We start from the raw sequence: 27,952 nt of genomic DNA, 5'->3' as shown, positions 1-27,952 counted from the left end.
AACCTCCCTAGCAACCGTGCCAATTTGGTTGCTTAGGAGACCCGGCTGGAGTCACTCAGCACGCCCTGGATTCGAACTAGCGAACTCCAGGGGTGATAGCCAGCGTCTTTACCACTGAGCTACCCAGGCCCCAGACATATCATGATTTTAATTTGATTAATTGTCCATAAAAGTAGTGACAGAACACGCGCTCAAATAAGCCTGTTAGCATTTGGAAGCAGTGTTGTGTCAATCAGACAGCGTGCAGGAAACAAATCGAGTCAGTGCTCAGTACTACCAGTACTGCAGAAACACTGGTATCGTTAGATCTATTTTCTTTTAGTATCGACTTGGTACCGAAGTACTGGTACTTTTGACATCCTACCTTTAAGTTCTACTGAAGTTGGTGGTCAATGCTGCTAGAGTTAAATATACACTTATTCATATTTTTAGCACCTGATATCTTACGTTTGTTTGCATATATTCTTCTTAAAAGATTATTTGACAGAAACATTTCGTAACACCTTTGCTGAGGGGTTTTCAGGAACATCAGGTGTGATACTGAAAAGGACTCTTCAAATAAAGAGATCAAACCAAATAACATAAAAAATATTTTTTACTAAAACTGAACATTTACAGATTAAAATTTTCCAGAGAAGTCATACATATTCCACACCAGCCTAAGCACAAACCTTTACACACACTCACTCACACAAGTTTTGTTTGGATTACAACAACATCAGAGCAGGTTCTGTCAGGTAGGCCATGATATAGACGGGTTAACTACATGCTTTTAATAACTGAAGAGTTTCAAAGGAAGAAAAAAAAAAAAAAGTACAAAATTCACATAATTTTTTTTGTCCCTGACCAAGAAGCAGCATATTTGCAACCCACGATTAACAGGCCCTCCCTCTATGCCCCATAACACACTAAATTAACCATCCATCTGTGGGTGTAAGGCCTGGGGCCCTGAACGCACAAGCCTACAATCTGTTTTCAGTAAAAGCTGCTGTCAATGACTGTAATAGTGAGTGGACAACACATTCTGACCTGGTCCAGTGTAGTGACCATGAAAGCTGTCGTGAAGCCCCAGGCCTTCATAATACGTCATTGTCTGCCTGAACCCAGAACCAGAGAGAGCTCTGAGCTGATCCAGGGACAGTCACTCACAGACACACCCAACAATCACCCAAAGGGCTGCAGTAGTTGGTTTAGAATCTTTTTTTTTTCTTTTTTTTTTTTTTCTGTTGCTGCTTTAATTTGACTGAGAAAGTGTCCTTTAAATGCAAAAGAAGAAAGCAGGAGGTTGTTCCACTTCTCTCACTTCAAACCATTTTTTTCTTCTTCTAAACTTACATGTTGTTTCCGGCATAAAGCCTGGTCCATGTTCTGGCTGTAAGAGAGAGAGAGAGAGAGAGAGAGAAACTCAAATATCATACACAACACTATTAAATATTAAATGAAAATCACATTTACGATAACGCTTTACAATAAGGTTCTATTTGTTAACCTCAGCACATCCATTAGGTATCATGAACTAACAATGAACAATATTTTATTACAGCATTTATTTATTGTGGTTAATACAATTATTTATTGTTAGTTCCTAAATCATTAACTAATGTTAACATAAACAACTTTAAATGTAAAAAATGTTTTAGAATGTTGAAATTAACATTAATCAAGATTAATACATAAAGTGTAGTAAAAGCACAACTTATTGTCAGTTTATGCTAACTAATTTAGTACACTTATGTTAACCTTATTGTTAAGTGTTCCCACATTTATTTTCTTATTAGATACAGTGTATTCAGAAAGTATTCAGACCCCTTCAATTTTTTTATTTCACATTTTATGTTGCAGCTTTCTGCTAAAATTGTAAACATCACATTGACATAAGTATTCAGACCCTTTACTACGACACTTGAAATTCAGTTCAGGTGGATCCCATTTCTCTGGATCACCTTTGAGATGTTTCTACACTTTGATTGGACCTGTGGCAAATTCAATTGATTGGACATGATTTGGAAAGGCACACACCTGTCTATATAAGGTCTCACAGCTGAAAATGCATATCAGAGCAAAAACCAAGCCATGAGATCAAAGGAACTGCCTGCAGAGCTCAGAGACAGGATTGTGTCGAGGCACAGAAAAAATAAAATAAAATGTCAGCTGCATTGAAGGTTCACAAGAGCACAGTGGCCTTCATAATTCTTAAATGGAAGAAGATTGGAACAACCAGGACTCTTCCTAGAGCTGGCTGCCTGGCCAAACTGAGCAATCGGGGGAGAAGGGCCTTGGTAAGAGAGGTGACCAAGAACCCGATGGTCACTCTGGTTGAGCTCCAGAGATCATGTGTGGAGATGGGAGAAACTTGCAGAAGGACGACCATCACTGCAACACTCCACTGATCTGGGATTTATGGCAGAGTGGCCAGACGGAAGCCTCTCCTCAGTGCAAGACACATAAAAAAGCACCTAAAGGACTCTTAGATTGTGAGAAACAAGATTCTCTGGTCTGATGAAATGAAGATTGAACTGTTTAGCCTCAGTTCCAAGCGTCATGTCTGGAGGAATCCAGGCAACGCTCATCATCTGCGCAATACTATCCCAGTGGTGAAGCATGGTGGTGGTAGCATCATACTGTGAGGTGTTTTTCAGTGGCAGGGACTGGGGGATTGGTCAGGGTTGAAGGTAAGCTGAACACAGCAAAATACAGAGATATCCTTAATGAAAACCTGGTCCAGAGCGCTCAGGACCTCAGACTGGGCCGAAGGTTCAACTTCCAACAGGACAATGACCCAAAGCACACAGCTGAGACAACGCAAGAGTGGCTTAGGGACAACTCTGTGAATGTCCTTGAGTGGCCCAGCCAGAGCCCAGACTTGAACCCAATCGAACATCTCTGGAGAGACCTGAAAATGGCTGTCCACTGACGGTCCCCATCCAACCTGACAGAGCTTGAGAGGTTCTACAGAGAAGAATGGCAGAAAATCCCAAAATCCAGGTGTTGCAAAATTGTCACATCATACCCAAAAAAGAATTGAGCCTGTAATCGCTGCCAAAGGTGCATCAACTAAATACTGAGTTAAGGGTCTGAATACTTATGTCAAAGTGATATTTAAGTTTTTTCTTTATAATAAATTTGAAGTTATCAAAAATCTGTTTTTTGCTTTGTCATTATGGGGTATGTATTATGGGGGAGTGTATTATTGTGAAAAAAATAATAATTGAAAGCATTTTAGCATAAGGCTGCAACATAGCAAAATGTGAAAAAAAGTGAATGCACTGTATACATATACATATATATATATATTATATTTATTTATACACACACACACACACACACTGATGGGCCAAAACATTATGACCACTCACAGGTGAAGCGAGTAACGTTGATCTCCTAACAAGGCCACATGTCAAGGTCTGGGTAGATTAAATGGTAAGCGAACAATCAGTTCTCGTAGTCAACGTGTTGAATGCAGGAGAAATGGGCAGGAGTAAAGAACTGAGCGACTTTGACAAGGGCCAAATTGTTATGGCCACACGACTGGGTCAGAGCATCTCTGAAACTGCAAGGCTTGTGGGTGAGTACCTACTGACAATGGTCTGAGGGGGGACAAACCACAAACCGGTGACAGGGTGTTGGGTGCCCAAGGCTCGTCGATGCACGAGGGCAATGAAGGCTATCCCGTCTGGTTTGAACTGACAGAAGGTCTACTGTGGCAAAAGTCACAGAATATTTTTATGATGGTTACAGGAGGAATGTGTCACAACACACAGTGCATCACACCCTGCTGCGTATGGGGCTGCGTAGCCGCAGACCGGTCAGTGTGCCCAGGATGACCCCTGTCCACTGTCGAAAGTGCCTACAATGGGCATGGATGCATCAGAACTGGAGCTTGGAGCAGTGAAAGAAGGTCGCCTGGTCCGATGAGTCCCATTTTCTTTTACAACACGTGGGAGGCTGTGTATGTGTGCGCCATTTACCTGGGGAAGTGATGGCACCAGGATGCATGGTGGGAAGACGACAAGACAGTGGAGGGAGTGTGATGCTCTGGGCAATGTTCTGCCGGGAAACCCAGGGTCCGGCCATTCATGTGGATGTCAATTTGACACATGCCACCTACCTAAACATCGTTGCAGACCAGGTACAACCCTTCATGGCAAACGGTATTCCCTGATGGCAGTGGCCTCTTTCAGCAGGATAATGCACCCTGCCACACTGCACACATTGTTCGGGAATGGTTCGAGGAACATGATGAACAGTTCAAGGTGTTGCCCTGACCTCCAAATTCCCCAGATCTCAATCCGATTGATCATCTGTGGGATGTGCTGGACCAACAAGTCCGATCCACGGGGGCTCCACCTCGCAACTTACAGGACTTGAAAGATCTTCTGCTAACGAGTCCATGACTTGGCAGATCGGTGCTGTTTTTGGCGATACGTTGAGGACCAACAGCATATTAGGCAGGTGGTCATAATGTTTTGGCTCATCGGTGTAAATTATTTTTTTCTTATTATTTTGGGGTGAAATTGACCTGGAAATACTTTTGTGAGATTCACCAACTTTCCTACCTTTTTATTAAAATGCTACCTAAACACTCATATACTCAGATAGAATTAGAGCTGATAAGTTCTTACCTGTCTCAATGGCTTGAGGTTCATTGCTTTTCCACTGTTCAGCTACATCATTGGCCAGAGGGTCATCAGGGTTTGGAGCACTCAGCAGAGCCTGAATAGAGAGCAGCACTGTACGTATCTGCAGAGCTGGAGACCACTTATCTACAGAGAGAAAAACACAGACAGAAGCATCCATGTGGCCTTTTAATGTGCTATATGTGTATATTAACTAGTCCAAAACAAATGTGCTGCTGATAGTGGTCAGATGAAACACAGAACACACAATGACCCCACTTAAATCTGTTTCGGGTGATCTAATCACAAGTGTAAATGGGGTGCAAAATGTTTTATCACCTTTCAGAATGTCCAGACAGATTCTCCCCAGCTTGTCCACATTGGGGTGGTAGATTTTGGTCATGAAACGGACTTTTGGAGCAGCCATGGGGTATTCCTCTGGGAGAAACAGCTCCAGTTTGAAAGTCCCACCCTCGAAGGGTGAATCCTGCGGCCCAGCGATGACCACATGGAAATATCGCGCGTTCCCCTCGGCAGGCTCCGCTTTGATACCCGGCACAGGCTCGGCCAATAAGCGCTGTGTCTCCTACCAATTCATATGCATAAATGAAAAAAGTGCACAAATATAACAGCTGAACTTTAATGGGTCTGAAGCATCACATACTAAATGACAAGCTGTTTACATGGAAAACTAAACCATAGTCAACTAAACACACTGCAATCTAAGGAGACTGGGCATTTAGAGAGCGCCCCCTGGTGTTCAGAAGTTACCAGATTATAAAATAAGTGCCTTTGAAGTGGCATCAAATCTTCGAAAGATACTTAACTTAGTAGTTAGTAAACTAAACCTCCACATGCAGAATTGCATATTTCACTCAGTTATGTCTGTAAAATAATAGGCACTTTTTAACTTTTTGATGGAAAGTCTCAAAAAAAAATTCTCTCAACGTGTGTAAATGATAATTTGTACTTTTTTTAGACAATAATAATAAAGAAAAACTAGCCAATCAGAAACGCTGTCTGCTGTGAATTATTTGGCACGGTCAAGATAGCCGACATGTCTCTGTCTATTATTGTGAAATAATTCAGAAAAGCCTGCCATGTCAAAACAAAACGAACTGTGATTGGTCACTTTAGATGTCAGTCAGACGTTCTCTGTGGACGGTTCATGGCCAAAATAAACTGTGATGTGCACCAGACTTTATGCTGAGAGTCAAAAGTCTGGCAAGAATAGGACTGGACAGACACAAATAGTAATGAACAGATGAAAATATATTGGAATTTCACTAAACATATAATTTCAATTTATAACACTCCCTTTTTGAGTAGTTTTTGTTCAGTCATTTTCTGTTTACATGTAAACTCATTCATTACAAATCTCCTACGAATGGCGCAGTCCAACCCACACCTGTTATATTTTATACCAGGTAAAAGGGGGAAACATCATGAATAGAACTTCCAATATTAATACAATAGCAAAATGAATAGAATATCCTTAAAGAATAGTTGTCTAATGAAGAGTTTGCGACCCATGATAAATGAACCTAAATAACACATTGAAAGTAAGATGTTCTTTACCAATATATCAAATTACACCGGCAGCAAAGTACGCGCACGGACAGAAGACATTTAATTGCAGGTAGCGAATATAACGTGCAAGGTGGGTATCTGTAAGACGTCTCGGATTCAGAATGACACAAGAAATGCTGTTAGACACACAGACACGCGCTTGAACACTATATTATATTTTTAAGAACAGATGACAGAAAAGCCGTCTATGCGCATGTTTGTTCGGAGGCGTGCTTCCGAGGTTCTCGCTCTTTGTTTCAGTCTTCTGAAAATGTTTTGCAAGAATAGTATCATCTATGAGAATGCTGCAAATGACCTCAGACCATCTCAGCTCAGGAGGTACTCTGAGTTCAGTTTGCTTTATTTCCACAGAGCACTTTGTTGTAAGCACAACTCTGCAGGGTCACTTTATACACTGATCAGCCACAACATTAAAACCACTGACAGGTGAAGTGAATAACATTTATTATCTCGATACAATGGCACCTGTCAAGGGGTGGTATATATTAGGCAGCAAGTGAACAGTCAGTCCTTGAATTTCATGTGTTGGAAGCAGGAAAAATGGACAAGCGTAAGGATCTAAGCAACTTTGACAAGGGCCAAACTGTGATGGCTAGACGATTGGGTCAAAGTATCTCCAAAACGGCAGGTCTTGTGCGGTGTTCCTGGTATGCAGTGGTTAGTACCTACCAAAAGTGGTCCAAGGAAGGACAACCGGTGAACCGGCAACAGGGTCATGGGCCCCAAAGGCTCATTGATGCGCGTGGGGAGCGAAGGCTAGCCTGTCTGGTCCGATCCCACAGAAGAGCTACTGTAGCACAAATTGCTAAAAAGCTTAATGCTGTGCAATATGCATGTGATGAGCTCCGGCTCTCTATTGGAGCGCACAGCCTCATTACGTTTGGCAGCTCTGACGATGGGGATGATACTTTGTCACTCGTAGCTTCAGGCGAGTGGTTCACGGAGGATGTTGCCACCTCTTCTCCCAGCGAGGGTGAAGAACGTGCACACCCCATGGACAAGGAGCTTATTCGCATTCTCAAAAGAGCAGTTAAAGAGCTATGTCTTGAATGGTCCCCTCCAGAAGAGCCAGAAAAAGTCTCGCCTGGATGAATGGTTTTTGCAAACCTGCAGTCGTCAACAGATCGCGGTCCGGAGGAGTGCAACATACTTCCCTGAGGTCCACGTGGAGCTCACAAAGCCCTGGCGTGTGCCCTACTTTTCACACACTCAGGTCGGAGATGCTGCTGTCCTCACTAAAGTGGACCACGCAGAGGAAAAAGGCAACTAAAAAAAGGCTACTTCCCCTGGTGGAACAGAAGTCGTCCGCACTAGCTGGAAGAGCTTATACAGCAGCGGGCCAAGCTGGTTCAGCACTCCAAAGCATGTCGGTATAAGACTTTTTAGAGTGCTTCATTGGGGCACAAAAGCAGTCTCAAGTGATGAAACATTTTCTGCCAAAGAGAAGTAGCACTTTACCGGAACGATCCCGATCTAATTCCGGTCAGCGCCCGACAAAGAATCCATCTCTCGCTGCCCTAGCGCAGCTGAAAGCTACTGTTGAGCCGTCTGTGAAGCCACGCAAACCGTGGCCCAAGCATAAGCACTCGCCGTCTCAGTGCCAAAAACACGCCGACGGAAAAACCCCAGCCAGGCAGCAGAAACATTTCTGACATGCCCAGCCCCGTGAAGAGAAGCCCAGAGCTTGCGTTATTCACGGCCCAGAGCCGAAGAAGGCTCAATTCGAGGCGCACAGCGTTTCTTCCCTCTTCCCCATTACTGTTCATCGGGAATGGGACATTGTTCAAAATGTTGCTTCTGTGTGTATTACTCAAACAGAGGTTGTTCTCACAAAAGAGAAAAAAGTCACTCACACAATCTCAGAAAAAGGGCCATTTCTTCTTCACGTATAATACATCCCACACTATGCTCAACCTTTTCCCAATGGTGAGCAGCACTCTATTTCCTATTGCGAGTGTATCAATAAGTCCACTGTCCCGCTGCGCGAACATGTGGCGAGCCCTCACGGGCGTGTCAGACTGGGTGTTAAAGGCAATCGAGCGCGGTTATACGATTCAGTTTGTACGCCGGCCACCTTGCTTCACTGGCGTTTCGCCGGTGTGGTCCGGTGTTGAGCACAGAGATTTACAGTCTCCTCACAAAAAATGCGATAGAGACTGTCCCAGACTGTGACACACACAGCCGTTATTTTCTCATTCTGAAGAAAGATGGCGGGCTTCAGCCCATTCTAGATCTGAGATGCTTGAATCGTGCACTCGTGAAGCGCCCATTCAAAATGATATCCCAGAAACAGATCTTATCACACATCCATCCTAAGGACTGGTTTGTGTCAATAGATCTGAAGGACGTGTACTTGTCCCAATTGCACCACGTCACAGGCAGTTTTTGAGGTTCACATTCAAGGAGACTGCCCATCAATTCAAGTCCTTCCTTTTGGTCTGTCTCTGGCTCCCTGCACATTCACGAAGTGTATCGATGCAGCGCTTGCCCCATTGAAAATGAACAATGTGCGTGTTTTGAATTACCTCGATGATCGGCTAGCCCAATCAGAGGCACTATTTTTTTTCACTTGCTTTTAACTGTGCTTAATGTGGGTTGTTTATTTTATTGTGTTATTGTATTTTTTACATTCTGTATGTATATGATCTGTTTATGCTATACTGTGAAGCACTTTGGTCAACATGTGTTGTTTTAAAATGTGCTATAGAAATAAAATTGATTGACTGATTGATTATTGAACGAAAACAGAGACTTGCTGCTTTGCCATCTGAAAAATCTGGGTCTGAATGTCAACTGGGCGAAAAGCACACTTTTCGACTCCGTGAGCATGTGCGTGCACCTCACACACAAGCGCGTTCAGACCATTCTTTGGTGTCTGTCTCAGTTTAAACTGGGGAAAACATTGCCACTGAATTAATTTCCGAGAATGCTGGGTTTTATGGCAGCAGCATCTGCCGTCATAACGTTAGGTCTGTTATACATGAGATCTCTCTAATACTTGCTCAAGCGGCACGTTCCACATCATACCTGGAGCCTCAGGTGCATCGCGGTGACTTGCTGCTGTCTGGCTGATCTAGCACCATGGACAGCGCCGGCCTTCTACCAACAGGGTGTTAAGCTGGGTCAAATTTTCAGAAGTAGTGACCACAGATGCATCCAACACAGGTGCGAAACAGGCGTGGCACATCAACCGCCTAGAACTACTGGCTGTCTTTCTAGCTTTGAGAGCTTTTCACTTCGACATTGTGAATCACCATATTCTGATTTGTTCTGACAACACAACAGTAGTGGCGTACATAAATCGCCAGGGCGGATTCCAATCTCCACAATTAACGAGCATGACACAATGCAGCCTACAATGGAGCGGGCGTGATCTCCTCTTGTTGCGTGCACACAAGTCCCAGGCCGTCTGAATTTCGGAGCATATCTGTTGTCACGCCAGGAAGTATTACCAGGGGAATGGAGACTTCATCCTAAAACAGTGATGAGGATTTGGGAAATATTCGGCAAAACGCAAGGTGACCTATTCGCTTCCACGGAGAACGCCCACTATCCCCTCTGGTACTCCATGTCCCAAGCCCCGCTGTGTGTGGACACGCTGGCTCACAAATGGCCGGCGAAACGCAAGTATGCGTTTCCTCCGGTGTGCCTCCTCCATTCTGTTATCAGCAAAGTCCGAGAGGACATGGAAACAGTTCTGTTAATTGCGCCGAAATGGCCAAATCAGTCCTGGTTTCCGGAGATGATAGGAATACTAGACGGCCCTCTGTGGGATATAGATCTGAGGAGAGACCTTCTCTCTCAAGCACAAGGCTCGATTTCTGGCATCCCCAGCCAAAGCTGTGGAACCTACACGTATGGCCCCTGAAGGAGCACATTGGATGAGCCAGAATTGGCTCAGTCGGTGATGAATACCATTTTACAGGCTATAAGCACCGTACACGAGACGCCTCTATGTACTTAAGCCCTTATTACAGGTGGGCTACCGACTATAATCAACACAGCCACCTAATTATATACTGTTGAACTGCTTCTTTAAAGTCATAAGCACTCCCATAAGAAATAAAACCTACGTTCCCACCCTTGATGTGGGAGGGTTAATAATCCATACTGTGTATATTTATATGGTTCATATAGATCCCAGATTACATTAGTTTACATCTGGCATCCGCCATGATGTGGGACTATTCAAATACACTTTAGTTTGACTTATAAGTCATCGGCCTGTGACTCCTTATGAATATCCCAATTTTTTTTTAATCCCCTTTCTCCCAGTTTAAAATGCCCAATTCCCACTACTTAGTAGGTCCTCTTGGTGGTGCGGTTACTCACCACAATGCAGTTGCCTCTGCTTCTGAGACAGTCAATCCACGCATCTTACCTCGTGGCTCGTTGTGCATGACACCGCGGAGACTCACAGCATGTGGAGACTCATGCTACTCTCCACGACCCACGCACAACTTACCACGCGCCCCACTGAGAGCGAGAACCACTAATCGTGACCACAAGGAGGTTACCCCATGTGACTCTACCCTCGATAACAACCGAGCCAATTTGGTTGCTTAGGAGACCTGGCTGGAGTCACTCACCCTGGATTCGAACTCGTGTCTCTAGGAGTGGTAGTCAGCTTTAATACTCGCTGAGCTACCCAGGCCCTCATGTATATCTCTATTTTAGTGTTATAACTCTGGGAGTGTAATGTCACGTTGTGCGGTATGATGGGATACCGTTCCCCATAGTGCTTACACCAATGTTGAATGAACTGAATCGATAGGGAACGTCTCCGGTTACATGTAACCTCGGTTCCCTGAGATGAAGGGAACGAGACATTGCCAAACCTGGCCGCACTACTAATTCAGAGTTTCATAATACGAGTGACTCACTCTTGTCCCTCAGTCAGAAAATTCTGAAGAAATGGTGACCGAGCGGTCGCCTAAAGGGGTGGGGCTCAGACACCATTGCAAATCAGAAGATTGGCGTGATTGAATAAGGGTTTCAGCTAGGTCCTCTAGAAGGACTTCCCCCATTATAGTGCTTATGGCAATGTCTCATTCCCTTCATCTCAGGGAACCGAGGCTACATGTGTAACCTGAGACGTATATGATTATTTATTTATTTTTACTACTTTGTTATTTTAATAGCTTTTACGTTTCGTTTGAAGTGCAATTTGAATTTAGAAATGTCTTTGGTTTAAGTTTTTTGTTTTTTAAATAAATTAATTTAATTTTCAATGCAAAATCACTAAATCAAGAATATTCACCGATCCCTCACCCGGGTTTGCCGATGTAATTGGATATTGTTATTTATTGTTATTATTGATGTAATTGGCAACTGTTGAAAAGCCATCTATAATTGCACTTCTTTTTTTTTTTAGTTTCAGTTTGAAATCAAGCTGCCTTGCGTTATTGTGTAGGCTATTGCTTAACGAAAATGTCCCCATAGTACCACTTAGCGTCCAACCAGCGGTAATACCGGTTTGAACATGAACACCGCACCGGTGTAAAAATTATGATATTGTAGCAAGTCTAATACATGCACACTTTTTCAGACTGTTTTCTACTGCAGTACATGATATTCATCTTTAAACGTTCATATATCATGCACGTTTATACACACCTAGAATCTCCTGGCATGCAATATTAGGATCTCTGCTCACTTAGATTTTTGCCTCCAAGAAAACCAGAGATATCTGGTGCTATTGCTCTATGCTGGTCTTATTATGACGTTTATTTTCTCATATTTTAATAAATGTATTCAGTGATAAATACTGAGCGCGCGGGAGCCACCCTGATGCAGCGCGAGCTCATGCCACCAGCACGTGCCGCTTGACTCTTTTAACGCATCGCGTTTACAATGCGTACAAAAAACAACGTAATGCACAACATCAACATTATACAGGTTATACCTTAATGATCCTGCGGGGCAATCCAGCCATCTCGTAATTTAATGCTGTTTGCACCGTGGCCCTCTCCCTACGCCTACTGTTGAGGTTAACAGCGCATGCGCGGAAGTCTTCTGATAAAAACGTCATCGTCCGTTTCGCAGGGATTTTTGGGCAAGGTAGTTTCATAACGTGACGAATTTCTCACTGTTATTTATTCTATGATTTAATCGTATTCCTTTCTTTTATATATATATATATATATTTCAATGAAATCTATCTACTTCTAAAGAGTAATCTTAAAGGGATAGTTCACCCAAAATTGAAAATTCTCTCATCATTTACTTGTTCCATTCCAGATGTGCATGACTGTTTCATGACAAACATTCAGTTTGTCCAAGTGAGTGGGTACTAAATCTTTGAAGCTCCAAAAGCACATAAAAGTAATCCATAAAACTCCAGTGGTTTAATCCATGTCTTCAGAAGAGATATGATAGGTGTGGGTGAGAAACAGATCAATTTAAGTTTTTTTTTTTACTATTTGTCTCCACTTTCATTTTCTTCTTCATTTGCTTTTGATAATTTACATTCTTCGTGCATATCGCCCCCTATTTGGCAGGGGTGAGGTTTAAAAAAATGACTTAAATATTGATCTGTCTCTCACCCACTCCTATCACATCTCTTCTGAATACATGGATTAAACCACTAGAGTCGTATGGATTACTTTAAGCTGCCTTTATGAGCTTCAAAACGTTGGTACGCATTCACTTGTATTGTATGGACCTTCAGAGCTGAAATATTCTTCTAAAAATCTTCATTTTTGTTCTGTTGAAGAAAGAAGTCATACACATCCTGGATGGCATGAGGGTGAGTAAATGATGAGAGAATTTTCATTTTTTAGGTGAACTATCCCTTTAAGTCTAAATGTAGTCTGAATGACAACAGGAACTAAAATATCCTTAAATTGAAACTTTACATTAAATGTTGGAAAATATCACTCTACACTGATTTTCATCAATCTAAACCTATTTTCCTAAATCTATTTTCATCAATCTAAACCTATAATCTAAGCATTAGAATGAGTAATGAGCTAATTTACTGACAGCTCAACTGTTGTACAATTATAAGACTTGACTCTCAGAACCATTTAAGTAAAAGAGTCCTGCTGGATCATGTCAAGAAGGACTTAAAAATTAATGAAAAATATTTAATATTTTATAAGTTAACGATCTGTCATGAATAAAAGAAAGCACATAACAGCACCTATAGCTGAAGGAGGAGTTTATTTCATGTACAACAGTGTATGTAAAAAGAATTCTCTTCTAAACAGAAATCAGAAACGATTGGAGAACTATCCAGAACTATCGGTCTTTGGGTGGATTTCGGTTTCTGCGTCTTGTGTGATATCTGTCAGGAGAAAGGGAAAACACAAACCATTATAAATGCAGAATGTCCTTGTCTACAAACTAAACCATGATCAAATGCATTTGGTGAGTATTATAAGCACTGAAAACTCACTGTCCGACCGGGTACCAGCGGTGTTTGGTGGTGTAGAACATCTTGCTGAGTTCCTCTATGGTTGGCGCCTGTTTGTTATTTAAAACCTCTTTCCCGAGTCGAGCTTTGAGCACCTGCTCGTGTGTCTCGGTCTGGTCGCTGATGGCATTTGGTCTGGGAATCGGCTACAATAAGACACAAATAGATATCTCACTATTATAATTACAACAGCTGGCAAAGCGGTTTAAGATCAGGGTTTGTAATCGGAAGGTTGCTGGTTCAATCCCTGCAAAGAGCAAGCCACTTATAGAACATGTGAGTCAGACAAACTGCAACAGCGTGACGTCATGTTTACCTGTGTGAGTTCATAGGGTACGTCTACTGGCGGGTGGAAACATACTATTGTCTTGCCATCAGACGTCACTCCAATTTTCACATTGCTGAAACAAGACACATGATGTTAATGCAATAATAAGCACCTTGACAAATCATGATGCATCATTCCACAACAAATTTTTGTTATTAACCTCGTGTGACCCCACGTCCACATGCGTGGACATTGCATTTTGGCTTCATATATGCAACGCACAATTTAAACCGACTGAATTCTGTTCACAAATCTAGACTTTAAGGGTTAAACTTCTCACGCACCGAGTCATGTGACACAAGAGAATGCCATTGATTTCCTTGAAGCGCTTCTACGGGCGCAGAGCCAACAAAAGTGCCTCTGGTAAGAAACCTTTTGAAGTTTTATCATTGAAACCTGTTTGGTTGTAAAGAGTAGCGTCTCTAGTTTCGTTTGATATGCTGCTTAAAGAAATTAATCAATTTTTTGTGCGTTAGCACGCTGATAAACATGATGTCCACAAATGTGGATTGTGGGACATTAATCCCACAAAACATCAAGAAAAAACAAGTTAGTTATTTTGAAAAACTTTCAACATGAACACATCTGTGGGTCATTTTGGTTCATTTTTATATACATTTTGATATATTTTATTTGATCACTGTATAATACAGTTGTATCCATTAACATTAGTAAATGCATTCCTATATTTACTGTGCATTATCACTTTGAGAATAAATGAGTTTATTCAAAAGCTGATAAATGTTGCCTTCAGAGGCTTTATATGGACTTAGGATGAAAATAAGGTGCATTTCAAACTGTTCTGAGACCAGTGCAGACAGACAGCACACTTGAGGTCACTGATTTCAATGCCAAAGTAGCATTTGCAGTTATAAGACTGGCATATTAAAATTACAGTATTTCGTGTTGCACTGAATGAAAACACTCACCTGTTGTCGTCGATGGATGGACCTCCAACAGTAGATTTATTATGAGAAGACAGAAAAGTTCCAGCTACAAAATTTAAAACACACGCACTTTAAACCTTTGCATGAAATATTCTATAGGGACATTGATATGATAATGGCACACTCAGCTACGGCACATTACAGTGGACATACTTACATGTTCAGACAATGTTTGTTATTGTTTTATTTTTTCGTATCACAACTTACCTCTAAATTGTCTTATATTTCTGCTAACTCGGTTAAACAAGTAACCCAACCTACTGACATGACCCGACGCCATGCTTTCCTCTTACAGAATTGAATTGGCAGAAGGGAAACGGTAAAGACAAACATGTACTAGGAGGAGCGACTCGCCATCTAAATGAAGCTTTTTATATTTATATTTATAAACCCATGTATTTTAATCTTCCTTGTGTTTCTTAATTTGGTAAATGGCTACCAAGCGTTTCATTATCTCTTTGGCGACAGTGTATATTATTTCCCATGTGTCCTGAGATTTTAATGCGTGTAGCGCCTTCTAGCGGACAACTTTAACACAACAATGGATATCTGAATCTGCCCTTCTATTCAATTTATTTCATTGTGGAACACAAATATTCCTCCGGGTAGAAATCCAAGGGAAGTCCCAAATGTCTAATAACAAAACTACATTACATAGATAATCAAGCGAAGTAGGCCTGATCCAGCCCGATTAAATTCTCAACAAAAAATATATGATATTTTTATGACGAGAGTTAGTTTTGAGTAAAATATTTTAACGATTATTTACGGGGGGAACTGATGTTGTGACGGTCCCATGCCGAATGGGTATCCGTTGAATCAATCGAAACATTTGAAAAATATTATAATCCTTAAAATTGTTAGTTGCTTATTTCTGTAGTGATATAATCAATATTATCATTAAAATCGAGTTTTATAGTCTCTTTTAAATGTGGTTGAATTAGCGCCCTCTAGCGGTTTTAATATTGCACTCAATGAAGAAGTGGCAACTGCCCTTCCATTCAATTAATTTCTGTTCTGACGCAACATATCTGCGCAACACAATTTTCCAAAATTGCAACAAAACTTAATGGTTAATCGGGAGAAAATATGCATAGCCAGGACAAAATAAATATTTTTATATTTGTATGATGGCAATTGCTTTTGACATTTATTTTAACGATTATTAACATAAAATAAATAAATAAAGTGACGGTCGCCTGCAGTAACGCTGAGGTCCACTGGAGGGCAGCGAAACAGGTTAATAACACTGCCATAGACAGTCATCAGGGATTTATTCAGTTAAAACCCTGCTTTTGGATCATTGTAAAATGTTCAAGCGCTGAGCATGAATATTTTTAGTTGACTGATTCTGTTTGTGTGACAGCCATCTTTCTATCTATTGCAACTGATTGTAGTTCAGAGAAATAAAGTTGTATGGTGTTTGGTATTTGCAGAAAATTTCATAAATGTTCTATATATCGACAAAGTCACTTATCATCAGCTTTGAATGCGCTTGTTTATTTATTATTTTCGCCCAACTTATCAGTCAATTAGTCAAAATACGGCCTGCGATTTGAATGCAATTGAATGAAGGATTCGGCCGTTTGAGCCGCATAGCGCCCTCTAGCGGTTAATAAACGCAAAGCGTTAAATACCCATCATCTTTTCCATTGAATTTATTTCTGTGTATGTGCGCAACACACATATGTTTCCGGGTAGGAAACAGTCTGCTCTCTTGCGGTCGTTCTCATCCAAATTTTCCGAATAATTAAAAAAAAGCAGAAAAAAGGGATTATATAAGTTGATCAGGACAAAATAAGATAAGAAAAGCAAACTTATCACACATATAACTTTATTTTTATTTTTTTTATTTGCACAATAATTATAAAAGAGCGCAACAATGACTGCCCACTTTTTCAGCCATCTGGGTTCCGGAAGTATTTTCCCCATTCATTTTTTCCACAGACTTTTAATTAAATCTTTCATAAAAGAGTTGTGAGCCATGAAACAAACCAACCAGCTCCGATGTGAATCACAACATCACAAACTTTGTTTTGAGGCAAATAAGTATTTGAAAATTGGAAATAAAGATAAAGGTACAAGACTGTGTATTTACCGTCTTTCATGAGGGCACAAACTACAATCCCATGAAGCATTGCGAATGATGTCATTGAATACAAAACGATGGGAATAAATACAAATATTGATTTTAGGTTATTGTTTATAAGTATAGAAACAATATATTTTACGTTTATTGCAAAATATCCTGATATGTTCAAATATATAAGCAGTTTAAGGGTGAAGGGAGACCGACTGGATTGTATCATTCACAGTGCATCATGGGAGCATGCGGTTGCTCGGTGGCATGTTTCGTGCATTTCGTTGGATGCGGCTCTCTGATTGGTGGATCTTTCTCTGCTGGACTATGGGTAATGTAGTTGTTTACCATGAATTCCACTATCAAACATGATTTTTAAACAATGAAGTTGAAATAACGTGGACAGATGGCTTCAACGGAAGTATATACCATCGATGAACAACCTCGTAGCTCACGGTAGGTCTGTCTTTAAAGATTTATAGGATATAGTTGAAAATCAATTAGTTTATGAGATAAATGAATGGGATTTTACTTCCGGAACCAGACTGTTGCGCTCTATTGATGGCACCCTGCAGCAGCCCAGTAGAAGACAGAGTTACTGCCACAGCGATAAACCAGGGATTTCTGCAAATAAAACCCCAAAGTTGATTTGAGTAAATGTACCCTCATGCACTGTTTGGTCATTTTTGTCCGAAATCAATTTTGTTTCTTCAATAAAACTGGTTTCCTTTATCTGACGGGTACGTGACTTGGTGACTTTTCGTCCATTTGATCTGATCTGAACACACACAAAGAAATTGGAGTTGATTCGACCAGTGTAAGTGGTAGAAGAAAAAAAAAAGTTACACTTGTACTGTTCCCGGTCAAATATGAGCACCATAGGAAATGAATGGGAAACACTAAAAATCCCAGATTTTTAAATTTATTATATATATATATATATATATAAACAGCCACAATGCAGAAAAAAATCTTGTTACAACCAGGGATAAATGAGGTTATTACTTGTTATTCTACTCATTTCAGGTATTCAAAAACTGACAAAACCTAAAACAAATCAAACATTTGAATTTAATGAGTTGCTCTCATAAAAACTTCTGCAAAATGTCATGATCTTAGAAATCAGTAGTTGCTTATTTCTGTAATGATAAGTGTATTATCTCAAAAAAACTAAATTAAGTACAAATATCTCTAATATTTGCATGTGGGTGAATCAGCGCCCTCTAGCGGTATTATGAGTGCAATCAAATGTTTCTGTTCTGTGCAACACCTATATATATATATATATATATATATATATACAGGTGCATCTCAATAAATTAGAATGTCGTGGAAAAGGTAATTTATTTCAGTAATTCAACTCAAATTGTGAAACTCGTGTATTAAATAAATTCAATGCACACAGACTGAAGTAGTTTAAGTCTTTGGTTCTTTTAATTGTGATGATTTTGGCTCACATTTAACAAAAACCCACCAATTCACTATCTCAAAAAATTAGAATATGGTGACATGCCAATCAGCTAATCTACTCAAAACACCTGCAAAGGTTTCCTGAGCCTTCAAAATGGTCTCTCAGTTTGGTTCACTAGGCTACACAATCATGGGGAAGACTGCTGATCTGACAGTTGTCCAGAAGACAATCATTGACACCCTTCACAAGGAGGGTAAGCCACAAACATTCATTGACAAAGACGCTGGCTGTTCACAGAGTGCTGTATCCAAGCATGTTAACAGAAAGTTGAGTGGAAGGAAAAAGCGTGGAAGAAAAAGATGTGCAACCAACCGAGAGAACCGCAGCCTTATGATTGTCAAGCAAAATCGATTCAAGAATTTGGGTGAACTTCACAAGGAATGGACTGAGGCTGGGGTCAAGGCATCAAGAGCCACCACACACAGACGTGTCAAGGAATTTGGCTACAGTTGTCGTATTCCTCTTGTTAAGCCACTCCTGAAACACAGACAACGTCAGAGGCGTCTTACCTGGGCTAAGGAGAAGAAGAACTGGACTGTTGCCCAGTGGCCCAAAGTCCTCTTTTCAGATGAGAGCAAGTTTTGTATTTCATTTGGAAACCAAGGTCCTAGAGTCTGGAGGAAGGGTGGAGAAGTTCATAGCCCAAGTTGCTTGAAGTCCAGTGTTATGTTTCCACAGTCTGTGATGATTTGGGGTGCAATGTCATCTGCTGGTGTTGGTCCATTGTGTTTTTTGAAAACCAAAGTCACTGCACCCGTTTACCAAGAAATTTTGGAGCACTTCATGCTTCCTTCTGCTGACCAGCTTTTTAAAAATGCTGATTTCATTTTCCAGCAGGATTTGGCACCTGCCCACACTGCCAAAAGCACCAAAAGTTGGTTAAATGACCATGGTGTTGGTGTGCTTGACTGGCCAGCAAACTCACCAGACCTGAACCCCATAGAGAATCTATGGGGTATTGTCAAGAGGAAAATGAGAAACAAGAGACCAAAAAATGCAGATGAGCTGAAGGCCACTGTCAAAGAAACCTGGGCTTCCATACCACCTCAGCAGTGCCACAAACTGATCACCTCCATGCCACGCCGAACTGAGGCAGTAATTAAAGCAAAAGGAGCCCCTACCAAGTATTGAGTACATATACAGTAAATGAACATACTTTCCAGAAGGCCAACAATTCACTAAAAATGTTTTTTTTATTGGTCTTATGATGTATTCTAATTTTTTGAGATAGTGAATTGGTGGGTTTTTGTTAAATGTGAGCCAAAATCATCACAATTAAAAGAACAAAAGACTTAAACTACTTCAGTCTGTGTGCATTGAATTTATTTAAAACACGAGTTTCACAATTTGAGTTGAATTACTGAAATAAATGAACTTTTCCACGACATTCTAATTTATTGAGATGCACCTGTATATATATATGAAATAGTGCATAATGACAGATGTAGAGGTGGTAGCAGCAACAGTTTGACTGGCAATATGTACATGTGCAAGGTAAAGTGCAACTGTGCAGTAATGTTAACCTGCAACAGGCTGATGTTATAGAGGTGATGTTGTAGATGTATAATAATGATATATAATAATATGATAATGCAGAGTGTAATATTGATTCAAGTGTGTGGTGTTGAATAGTGAAACTAGTCCTGGTGTTGTTCTTGGTTCAGGACACAGATGGCCTGGGGAAAGGAGTTCCTTCTCATTCTCTCTGTTTTGGACATCAGGGAGCGGAAGCGTTTCCCTGACCGCAACAAAGACAAGAGTCCATTATTAGGATGGCTGAGGTTTCATGATCTTCCTGGCTTTGGTCCAGCATCGTTTGCTGTAGATGGACTGCAGGTCAGGGAGTTTGATGTGGGTGATGCACTCAGCTGATTGCACCACTCTTTGTAGAGCGAGTCTATCTTGTTTGAACAGCACTGCCACTGAGATTACTTCAAGATTAAGTTTTCAGTTGAATCAATATCTATTTATTTCTGAAAACCTCAAAGCACTTTATTTACATCCATTTAGAATAGTTGAGATCTGACCCTTAATGTTTTGACAGCGGATTGTAATACAGTGTAAGACAATTATCTTGAATTGCATGGCCTTTGGTAGTTTTTATCATTAACCATTGTTACCATAACTGCAATTTCATAATACTAGGAATGGGAAATCAGTAATAGAATATATTTATCATTATTATTAATAATTCTCCTACACAGAGAGTTAAGATAGAAGTACAGTTAAGAGACATGATGTTTAATTTATGTTCCCTCATAGTCAACATTCGTCAGAGAAGTGCAGCGAAGATCTGACATCTGCACAGAGAGAGTCTCGTCATAACATTCCATCTGATGTCATAAATATGTTCCATTAATAAACACAGTCGCTGTTTGTCTCATTGGCTATGAATCAACCATCCATCATAGTCTATATGCTGGGAGTCCACAACACATTATTGTAGGTGGAGTCAAAAATGGTTGCTAGGAGACCTCCATTTCACTAGTGGAAGCACCAGATACTGTGTTTGCCACCAAACGTTCCCGAGTGCCGAAAAACTCCACCACTGGAGATAAAGAGTGTTGTGAGCAATACACAATCATACACACACACACACACACACACACACAAAGAAAACTCTGATGGCTTGAGTTTCATACCGTCTGCTACATCACTGATGTTCCACACATGCAGTACATCCCTCTGTCCTCCAAACACATACACAAATGGAAGATCAGGACAGCAGGAGCCGCAGAAAAGCACACCCTGATAAAGACAGGATTGTATTACAACTCGGCAGACTCACATACTGATACTAGTGAACTATATAGAGACTGTAAGCAGTCACATCATCCATGTCTTATTATTTATTTCCTAAAGTGCGCCAATAATGTTGGAAGTTTCGAGATCTGAGAGAAACAGTATACCTGTATTTATATAGTATTGACACACTGACGAGGAATATTTGACATGATCCATTTAAGTAAGATTTAAGATTTAATTAAGAGCTACTGTACCATCTTCTTGTCACTGGAGTGGATCAGGTTTGATTTGTATCCTAGAATGTCCCAGATCTTCATATATTTGTCTGCGGAGGACCTGATGAGATAGCTGCGGACATGACTGCTCAAATCCACCCCTACAACACACATCAGACGATAATTAGACACTTTAATTCTGAATGGTCAGGATCAGACCCATGCTGAGCTCTGATTGGTCAGGTAACAAAAGACCATCTACACCAGTAACTAAAGGTATACCAATATATCGGTTTTAATATACAGTATATCAACATAGTATACAGCTTGTTATTTCAGAAAATCAAGTAAATTTGACATGATCCCTTTAAGTTAGATATATGAATTAAAATAGCATATATCGGTTTTACTGATATATCGGTGCCGATGCTTTTTTAAAAAGATCAGTTATCGGCAAAAATCTACGCAGATAGTTTTTTTTATTCCTCCATGTTCCTCAGTTCACTGACAATATTCAGCAATTTTGTCATTGTATTGGCTGTGTGCTTTGGGTCATTGTCCTGTCAGAAGGTGAACCTTCGGCCCAGTTTGAGGTCCGGAGCACTCTGGGCCAGGTTTTCATTAAGGATATCTCTGTATTTTGCTGCGTTCATCTTTTCTTCAAACCTGACCAGTCCCCAAATCCCTGCCGCTGAAAAACACCCCCACAGCATGATGCTACCACCACCATGCTTCACCGTTGGGATGATATTGCGCAGGTGATGAGCGGTGCCTGGTTTCCTCCAGACATGACGCTTGGAACTGAAGCTAAACAGTTCAATCTTCGTTTCATCAGACCAGAGAATCTTGTTTCTCACAGTCTGAGAGTCCCTTAGGTGCTTTTTCATGTGTCTTGCACTGAGGAGAGGCTTCTGTCTGGCCACTCTGCCATAAAGCCCAGATCGGTGGATTGTTGCAGTGAAGGTCGTCCTTCTGCAAGTTTCTCCCATCTCCACACATGATCTCTGGAGCTCAACCAGAGTGACCATCGGGTTCTTGGTCACCTCTCTTACCAAGGCCCTTCTCCCCCGATTGCTCAGTTTGGCCGGGCGGTCAGCTCTAGTCCTGGTTGTTCCAAACTTCTTCCATTTAAGAATTATACAGTGAATGTACTGTATATACACACACACACTCTTTAATCTGGTGAATGTTTAGGCAATAAAAATCTTTATTTGGTAAATACCTTATATTGTAATCAAGCCAAGTCTCCTTAATTTCAAAATAAGAGTCCCAAAAATGTCAGGTTTGTTTATAGTTAAAAGTCTCACGTTATGCACCAAATCCTCATTGGTTGCACAATAAAATGCATCTGGGATTTCAGTCATTTTGGACTCTTGTTGTGAGACACTCTCATGTCTGTGCCCGTCATACTAAGGAAAGACTATGAAAATGTTTCAACATTCAATAAATCGATTTTAAAAACTATCGGCCCAATAATCGGTTATCTGCCCTTTCCACTACCTTAGTTATCGGTATCGACAGAATCCACTATCGGTCAACCTCTACCAGTGACAGCATATTGAGAAAAGTCATCAGCAGAATGAAGGGTATGCGAATGTACATACTTGTCATATGATCCGGAGATATGCGCAGTAACCTTCGTCGCCTGGAAGGCGAGGTCAGTCCCGAGCGCAGCTCCTGCATCACATCGGGACCAGGACTACCCACATGCAGTTCCTTTAGTGTCTTGGCCTGGTGTACTTGCAGGAGGGCCAAGGCATGCAGGACAGAGGCGGCCTGACCAGCGGTGCTGTAGGCTTTGGCCGTCAGAGACGACGTCGTCCTACAGGCCTTGGAAGGGAGTGCCGGGCAATCCCGCCAGGTGGCTGCGCTTTGCGGGCACAGGTGCACCGCAACCGCCTTATCCACCTGAGGGTCCTCCGTATACCCGTGGGCTGCCCCGCCATCGAGGGTAGTGAGAGTGGACAAGTTGGGAGGTCGGTTTCGGGCAGAAAAAGGTGCCCTCCACAACCTCATCAGCTCGTCGTACACTTCTGGGAAAAAAGGGACCGGGGGGGCATGGCTGCGAGCGGCGCCCCGAACCCAGGAACCAATCATCTAGCCGCGAGGGCACAGGGGAGGGTGGAAGGTTCCACTCCAACCCGACACACGCGGCGGCCCGGGCAAGCATGGCGGTTATCTCACCGTCAGCCTCAGAAGGTGGCAGCCCAGTAGAGTCCTTGGCGTCTGACATCACCAGTATGCTCTCCGATGCAGCGATCGAGCACTCATCCCGCTCCGGAGCTCTGAAAGGGACACTATGCTGGCCCTGGGGCGAGCTGGTCTCCTCTCGGAAATCGCCGGGGGCAAACGAGCGTGCTGGGGAATGGGAGGTCCGCGGGGATTTACCCAGCAGAGCCGTGCCCACTGAAGCCCCCAAATCGCCTCCAGCGCCAGCCAGGCCAGCCTCGTACCCAGAGGTAAAAGGCATGGCGCGGGGGTCGGCTAGAGTGGCTTTCCCCCGGAAGAAGGAAAGCCGCGACTGCAACGTTGCCATGGTCATATTCTCGCAATGAAAACATGAACCATCCACGAACGCTGCCTCAGTGTGATCGCTGCCCAGACACGTGAGGCAGCGCCCGTAGCCGTCGGAAGTGGAAAGATAGCGACCGCATCCAGGAATCACAAAGACAGAAAGGCATCTTTATAAAGACGTGTCTTTAAAAAGACGTTCAACGTCAATGTGTGTGCTCTAATAGAGAAAATATACTCTAGCAGGAATATACACTCTTTTAGCGCTGTCGAAGCGCCCAGGGGTGAAATCTGCACTCGTCATGCAGAAGTAGAGAAAGCCGCTGGAAATGCACCATATATCCAACAGCATACGCTTCTTAAGAAGTGAATAGAACAGCAGTAGTATTTAGCTCGCTGATAGTACAACCGATTGGCTCCGAAAAAAAAATCTGAATGAGTGGTTGCGAGCCAGCTCCTTTTACACCCGTATGTCCGGGGGAGTGGCATGCAAATTCCACTCGCCAATTCTCATTGGCCTTTTCTCAAAGATCTGAGGTGTTCGGGGCTCTCAAGAGCGACCCCTAATGTCACTACATCGACACAACTTCGAGTGAGTGACAGAAGGGGAACATCCAATAAACTATTTTCATACAACAACAAAAATAATCTCGAACACGTTTTTAACTGTTCTAAAGAGGCTTCTAAAACATTCTTCCATCAAAGTACATAATAAAAAAACTTCTAGCAATGAGCATGTAAAATGTCTCAATGCTGAGCAGACTAATTTGACTAAGTTTAACAGCAGAACTGTATAAAGTGTTTTAGTAAGCACCTTCTTTGCTTGCTTCTTTTTTGTCTTCTTGCAGCCGAGTGAAGATTCTGTTTCCAAACAATCCACCACATCCAGATCCCAGACGTCAATCACAGACGTCGTTTCCAACCGCCATGTAATTCCCTACAGAATTTAGAGGGAAACTCTTTACATTTCCACAGAATTCAATTCCACACATTCCCCACATTGCACTTTCATTTGTTAACACTCCTATGGGATTCATAAATGAGCCCCACCTTTGGTTCACTCTGTCATTTTTGACCGGAAAGAGCAAAGGTGTACATTTTTTTTTTTTTTTTTTTTTTTTTTTTTTGATGATGTTGATGATACCATTTCTTCTTCCATTATAATAACAATAAAATGATGGACTTCTTTTGGGATTTTATGTAAATGTCTCAATTTTACCATTGATTTGCATATGCAAATAAGTACATTTATTAAACTTTAGTACAGTAAAAACTTACACTTCAATGAGTTGAAACATGAAATATGAGAATGTGACATCTGGTGAACAAAATATAAACAACATGAATTGAAAATCATGTCATGACAGTAATAGCCAGTAGATGGCTGCAGTATCTCCTGAATTGTGAAGTGTTCTCCCACAGTGGAAAAGGTATACTTTTGTACATTAGACTCTTTTGTACATTAGACTCAGAATTGATTCTCTGTGTGTACGTGCATGAGTGTATGTGTTCTGCGTTCTCCCTTCTGGCTGTGTTAGTCTCACCCATTTATTTCTGTGTGTGTGTGTGTGTGTGTGTGTGTACTCTGCATTGTGGCTGTGTTATTGTCTCACCCCTCATTTCTGAGTGTGTGTGTTTAGCATTGTGGCTGATTTATGGGTTTTAGTTGGCAAATAAAAAAAAAAAAGTTCTGTGTTATAGTCTTACCAGTTCATTTGTGTGTGTGGGTGTCTATGTTTTGCACTCTGGATTTTTTTATGGTCTCACCCTTTAATTTCTGTGTTTTTATGTGCATTTTGGCTGATTCGTTGACTGTATTTGACAGATAAAAAAAAACAAAATTCTCTGTGTTATGGTCTTTCCAATATATTTTCAATGGTTGGTCAATTTTGACCGCAAAGACAAAAGGTGACGCTTTTTTCTTTTTACGAAAGCTTATCGAATCATGCCCAATTTAAAAATTTTTTTTTTTTATGTTCAGATGGCAAGTGGAGTTAAAGTCACCATGTCTTGTACCGCTCAGATAAAGGAAATTTTTATAATCAAAAATGACCGAAGACCATAGGAGGGTTAAATATTTTGGCTTATTTTACAGTGACAAGAGAGCAGTGCTCTCAGCTCTGCTCAACACATTTGTCACAATATTGTGAATATCAAAGATTATTTTAAACCTTGTCCTTCCTCGGGGTTGGGGTCAAAGTTCAGCCACTCCACACACAGAGGGTACACGGGCAGCAGAATGTCAAGATGCACATAAAGAGAGTCTTCCAGTGAATTATACACTGAAAACACAATCACACACAGAACAATAAATAAAAATGCAAAAGCAGCAAATGTGAGTGAGTGAGTGGGTGAGTGCCGCTGGTTACTGTAAATCTCCAGGTTGCAGCAGTCTTTCTCTGCTCGTAGAATCAGCTTATCAGAGGGTTTGGTCTGAAAATGTTCTCGCTCGTACTGATCCTACAAAACACACCGGAGATCAATCACACACATATAAATAAACCTACAGCCTGTCAGTCCATCTTTATGAACACTTTATTAACTTATTGAAATCTGTCACTGCTCCTAGTGTGTGTGTGTGCGTTAATGTCTCACTGTGTCTTTGATGGTGACATAAGGATCTTCTTCATTGGTCCCAAACACTGTCAATCCTGCCAAACTGTCTCCAAGATTCATTGTGGCTGTATTATAAACAAGAAGTGCTTACACTCAGGACGTCAAACTAGAATGGCTTATTTCTTCTTGTTGCTGCATATTAAGCTGTGATATACAGTACACTGTTTTAACATTGAACAAAACTTGTATAGTTCAGCTTTAAGTCAATATGTTTGACTCAAATATCGATTGTCGTTTACACACCGATGTCCTCTTCATCATATTTGTCGAGGCCGTACTCTGCAAGCTCGTCCTCCTGTGCTTCATTTGCATCCTTTTCTTCTTTTATATCTTGACTCGCAGATGGAGCTGCTGCTGTTTCCTCAATGATGTCCAGACCGCTCACACCTTCATCATCCTCTTCCTCATCATCACGCTCCCTGGAGAAATCAGACAGTTTTGTGAAGCTAAATCATACTAGTATGATTTAAAAAACATTTTTTATAAAGATTTCTTGGGCTGTTTTGTCATTTGTATGTCAGGAACCCAAAAAAATGTCTCCAATAAGACAATAAAATAAAATAAATAAACAATCTGATACCAGCATATGTTTAGCCAGTAAACCATTTTAAGAGCAGAACACAACAAAATATTTATATTTACTGTATAAATGTATATTCATTAGAGCATGTCTATGTACTGATGAACAAATGATGATCAAAAGACCAGTACCTCTATAAAACAACATTATCATGTCGCACTTTCAGTCTGAGCAGGTCATAATAACAGTGAAATCTGACCTCAGCTCCTCTTTGGCTTCTGATATGATGCTGCAGCTCTGCTTTGCTCAACTCAACCTGTGATTATGATTTGATTTGACTTAATAAGCACATGTGTGTTGATCTATAAAACATCCAATATTATGAACACAATCACATGATGCACTCACTTTATCTCTCGTTTCTTTAGTGACTATTTATTCAGATTTAATAAGATTTAATTTCCCTCGAGTTTCTCATTCGCGTAGTGACGACGTCACGCCGATTCACAGAAATACATTTGCTAGAAGCACTGATAAACATTGAAAAAAATAAATAAATAAATAAAAAATATTTGGATTTATTTGTAAAATATAATATGTAGTAAAAGCTATGGAGATGACCCGTCATTTCAATTTTCTATGGTATTATTTTATTTATTTTCTGCTGTTTTTAATAAAAGATAAAAATAAATACATTTTCTAGAAGGATCTGAGCATACCCATGGCATTCTGGTTCTATCTGTTGCATTAATAATAATAATAATAATAATAATAATAATAAACTGCTAGAAGGATTTTTTTTTTTTTTTTGCAAAAGTAGTTTTATTATACTTTTTATTTGTATAAATTTTTTGTGTATTTTATTATTATAATTTTGTTGTCAAGCCGGTTCTCGC

General features: G+C 41.0%; 2 protein-coding genes and 1 pseudogene across 2 annotated transcripts; all 3 read right to left on the bottom strand.

Annotated features, from left to right (window-relative positions):
* Positions 1-577: 577 nt before the first annotated feature.
* LOC127435223 (ubiquitin-conjugating enzyme E2 N-like) lies at positions 578-12,217 on the bottom strand. Its single transcript, XM_051688506.1, has 4 exons — positions 12,112-12,217; positions 4,956-5,202; positions 4,623-4,763; positions 578-1,372 (listed from the first exon to the last, which is right to left on the bottom strand). Exons 1-4 carry the CDS (start codon positions 12,139-12,141, stop codon positions 1,332-1,334), a joined length of 459 nt encoding a protein of 152 aa, XP_051544466.1. The 5' UTR covers positions 12,142-12,217; the 3' UTR covers positions 578-1,331.
* Positions 12,218-13,353: 1,136 nt separating this feature from the next.
* Positions 13,354-15,389, bottom strand: LOC127435225 (39S ribosomal protein L42, mitochondrial-like). Its single transcript, XM_051688509.1, has 5 exons — positions 15,106-15,389; positions 14,881-14,944; positions 13,940-14,024; positions 13,606-13,769; positions 13,354-13,494 (listed from the first exon to the last, which is right to left on the bottom strand). The coding sequence occupies exons 1-5, from the start codon at positions 15,176-15,178 to the stop codon at positions 13,449-13,451; spliced, it is 432 nt and encodes a 143-aa protein (XP_051544469.1). The 5' UTR covers positions 15,179-15,389; the 3' UTR covers positions 13,354-13,448.
* A 4,494-nt stretch (positions 15,390-19,883) lies between these two features.
* LOC127435239 (periodic tryptophan protein 1 homolog) lies at positions 19,884-27,784 on the bottom strand (annotated as a pseudogene).
* Positions 27,785-27,952: the final 168 nt, after the last annotated feature.

The sequence above is a fragment of the Myxocyprinus asiaticus genome, chromosome 45, assembly GCF_019703515.2.
Source record: "Myxocyprinus asiaticus isolate MX2 ecotype Aquarium Trade chromosome 45, UBuf_Myxa_2, whole genome shotgun sequence".
NCBI classification, from domain to species: Eukaryota; Metazoa; Chordata; class Actinopteri; order Cypriniformes; family Catostomidae; genus Myxocyprinus; species Myxocyprinus asiaticus.
Note: the sequence above shows the minus strand (reverse complement) of the source record. Positions and strands in the feature narration are given on the sequence as shown.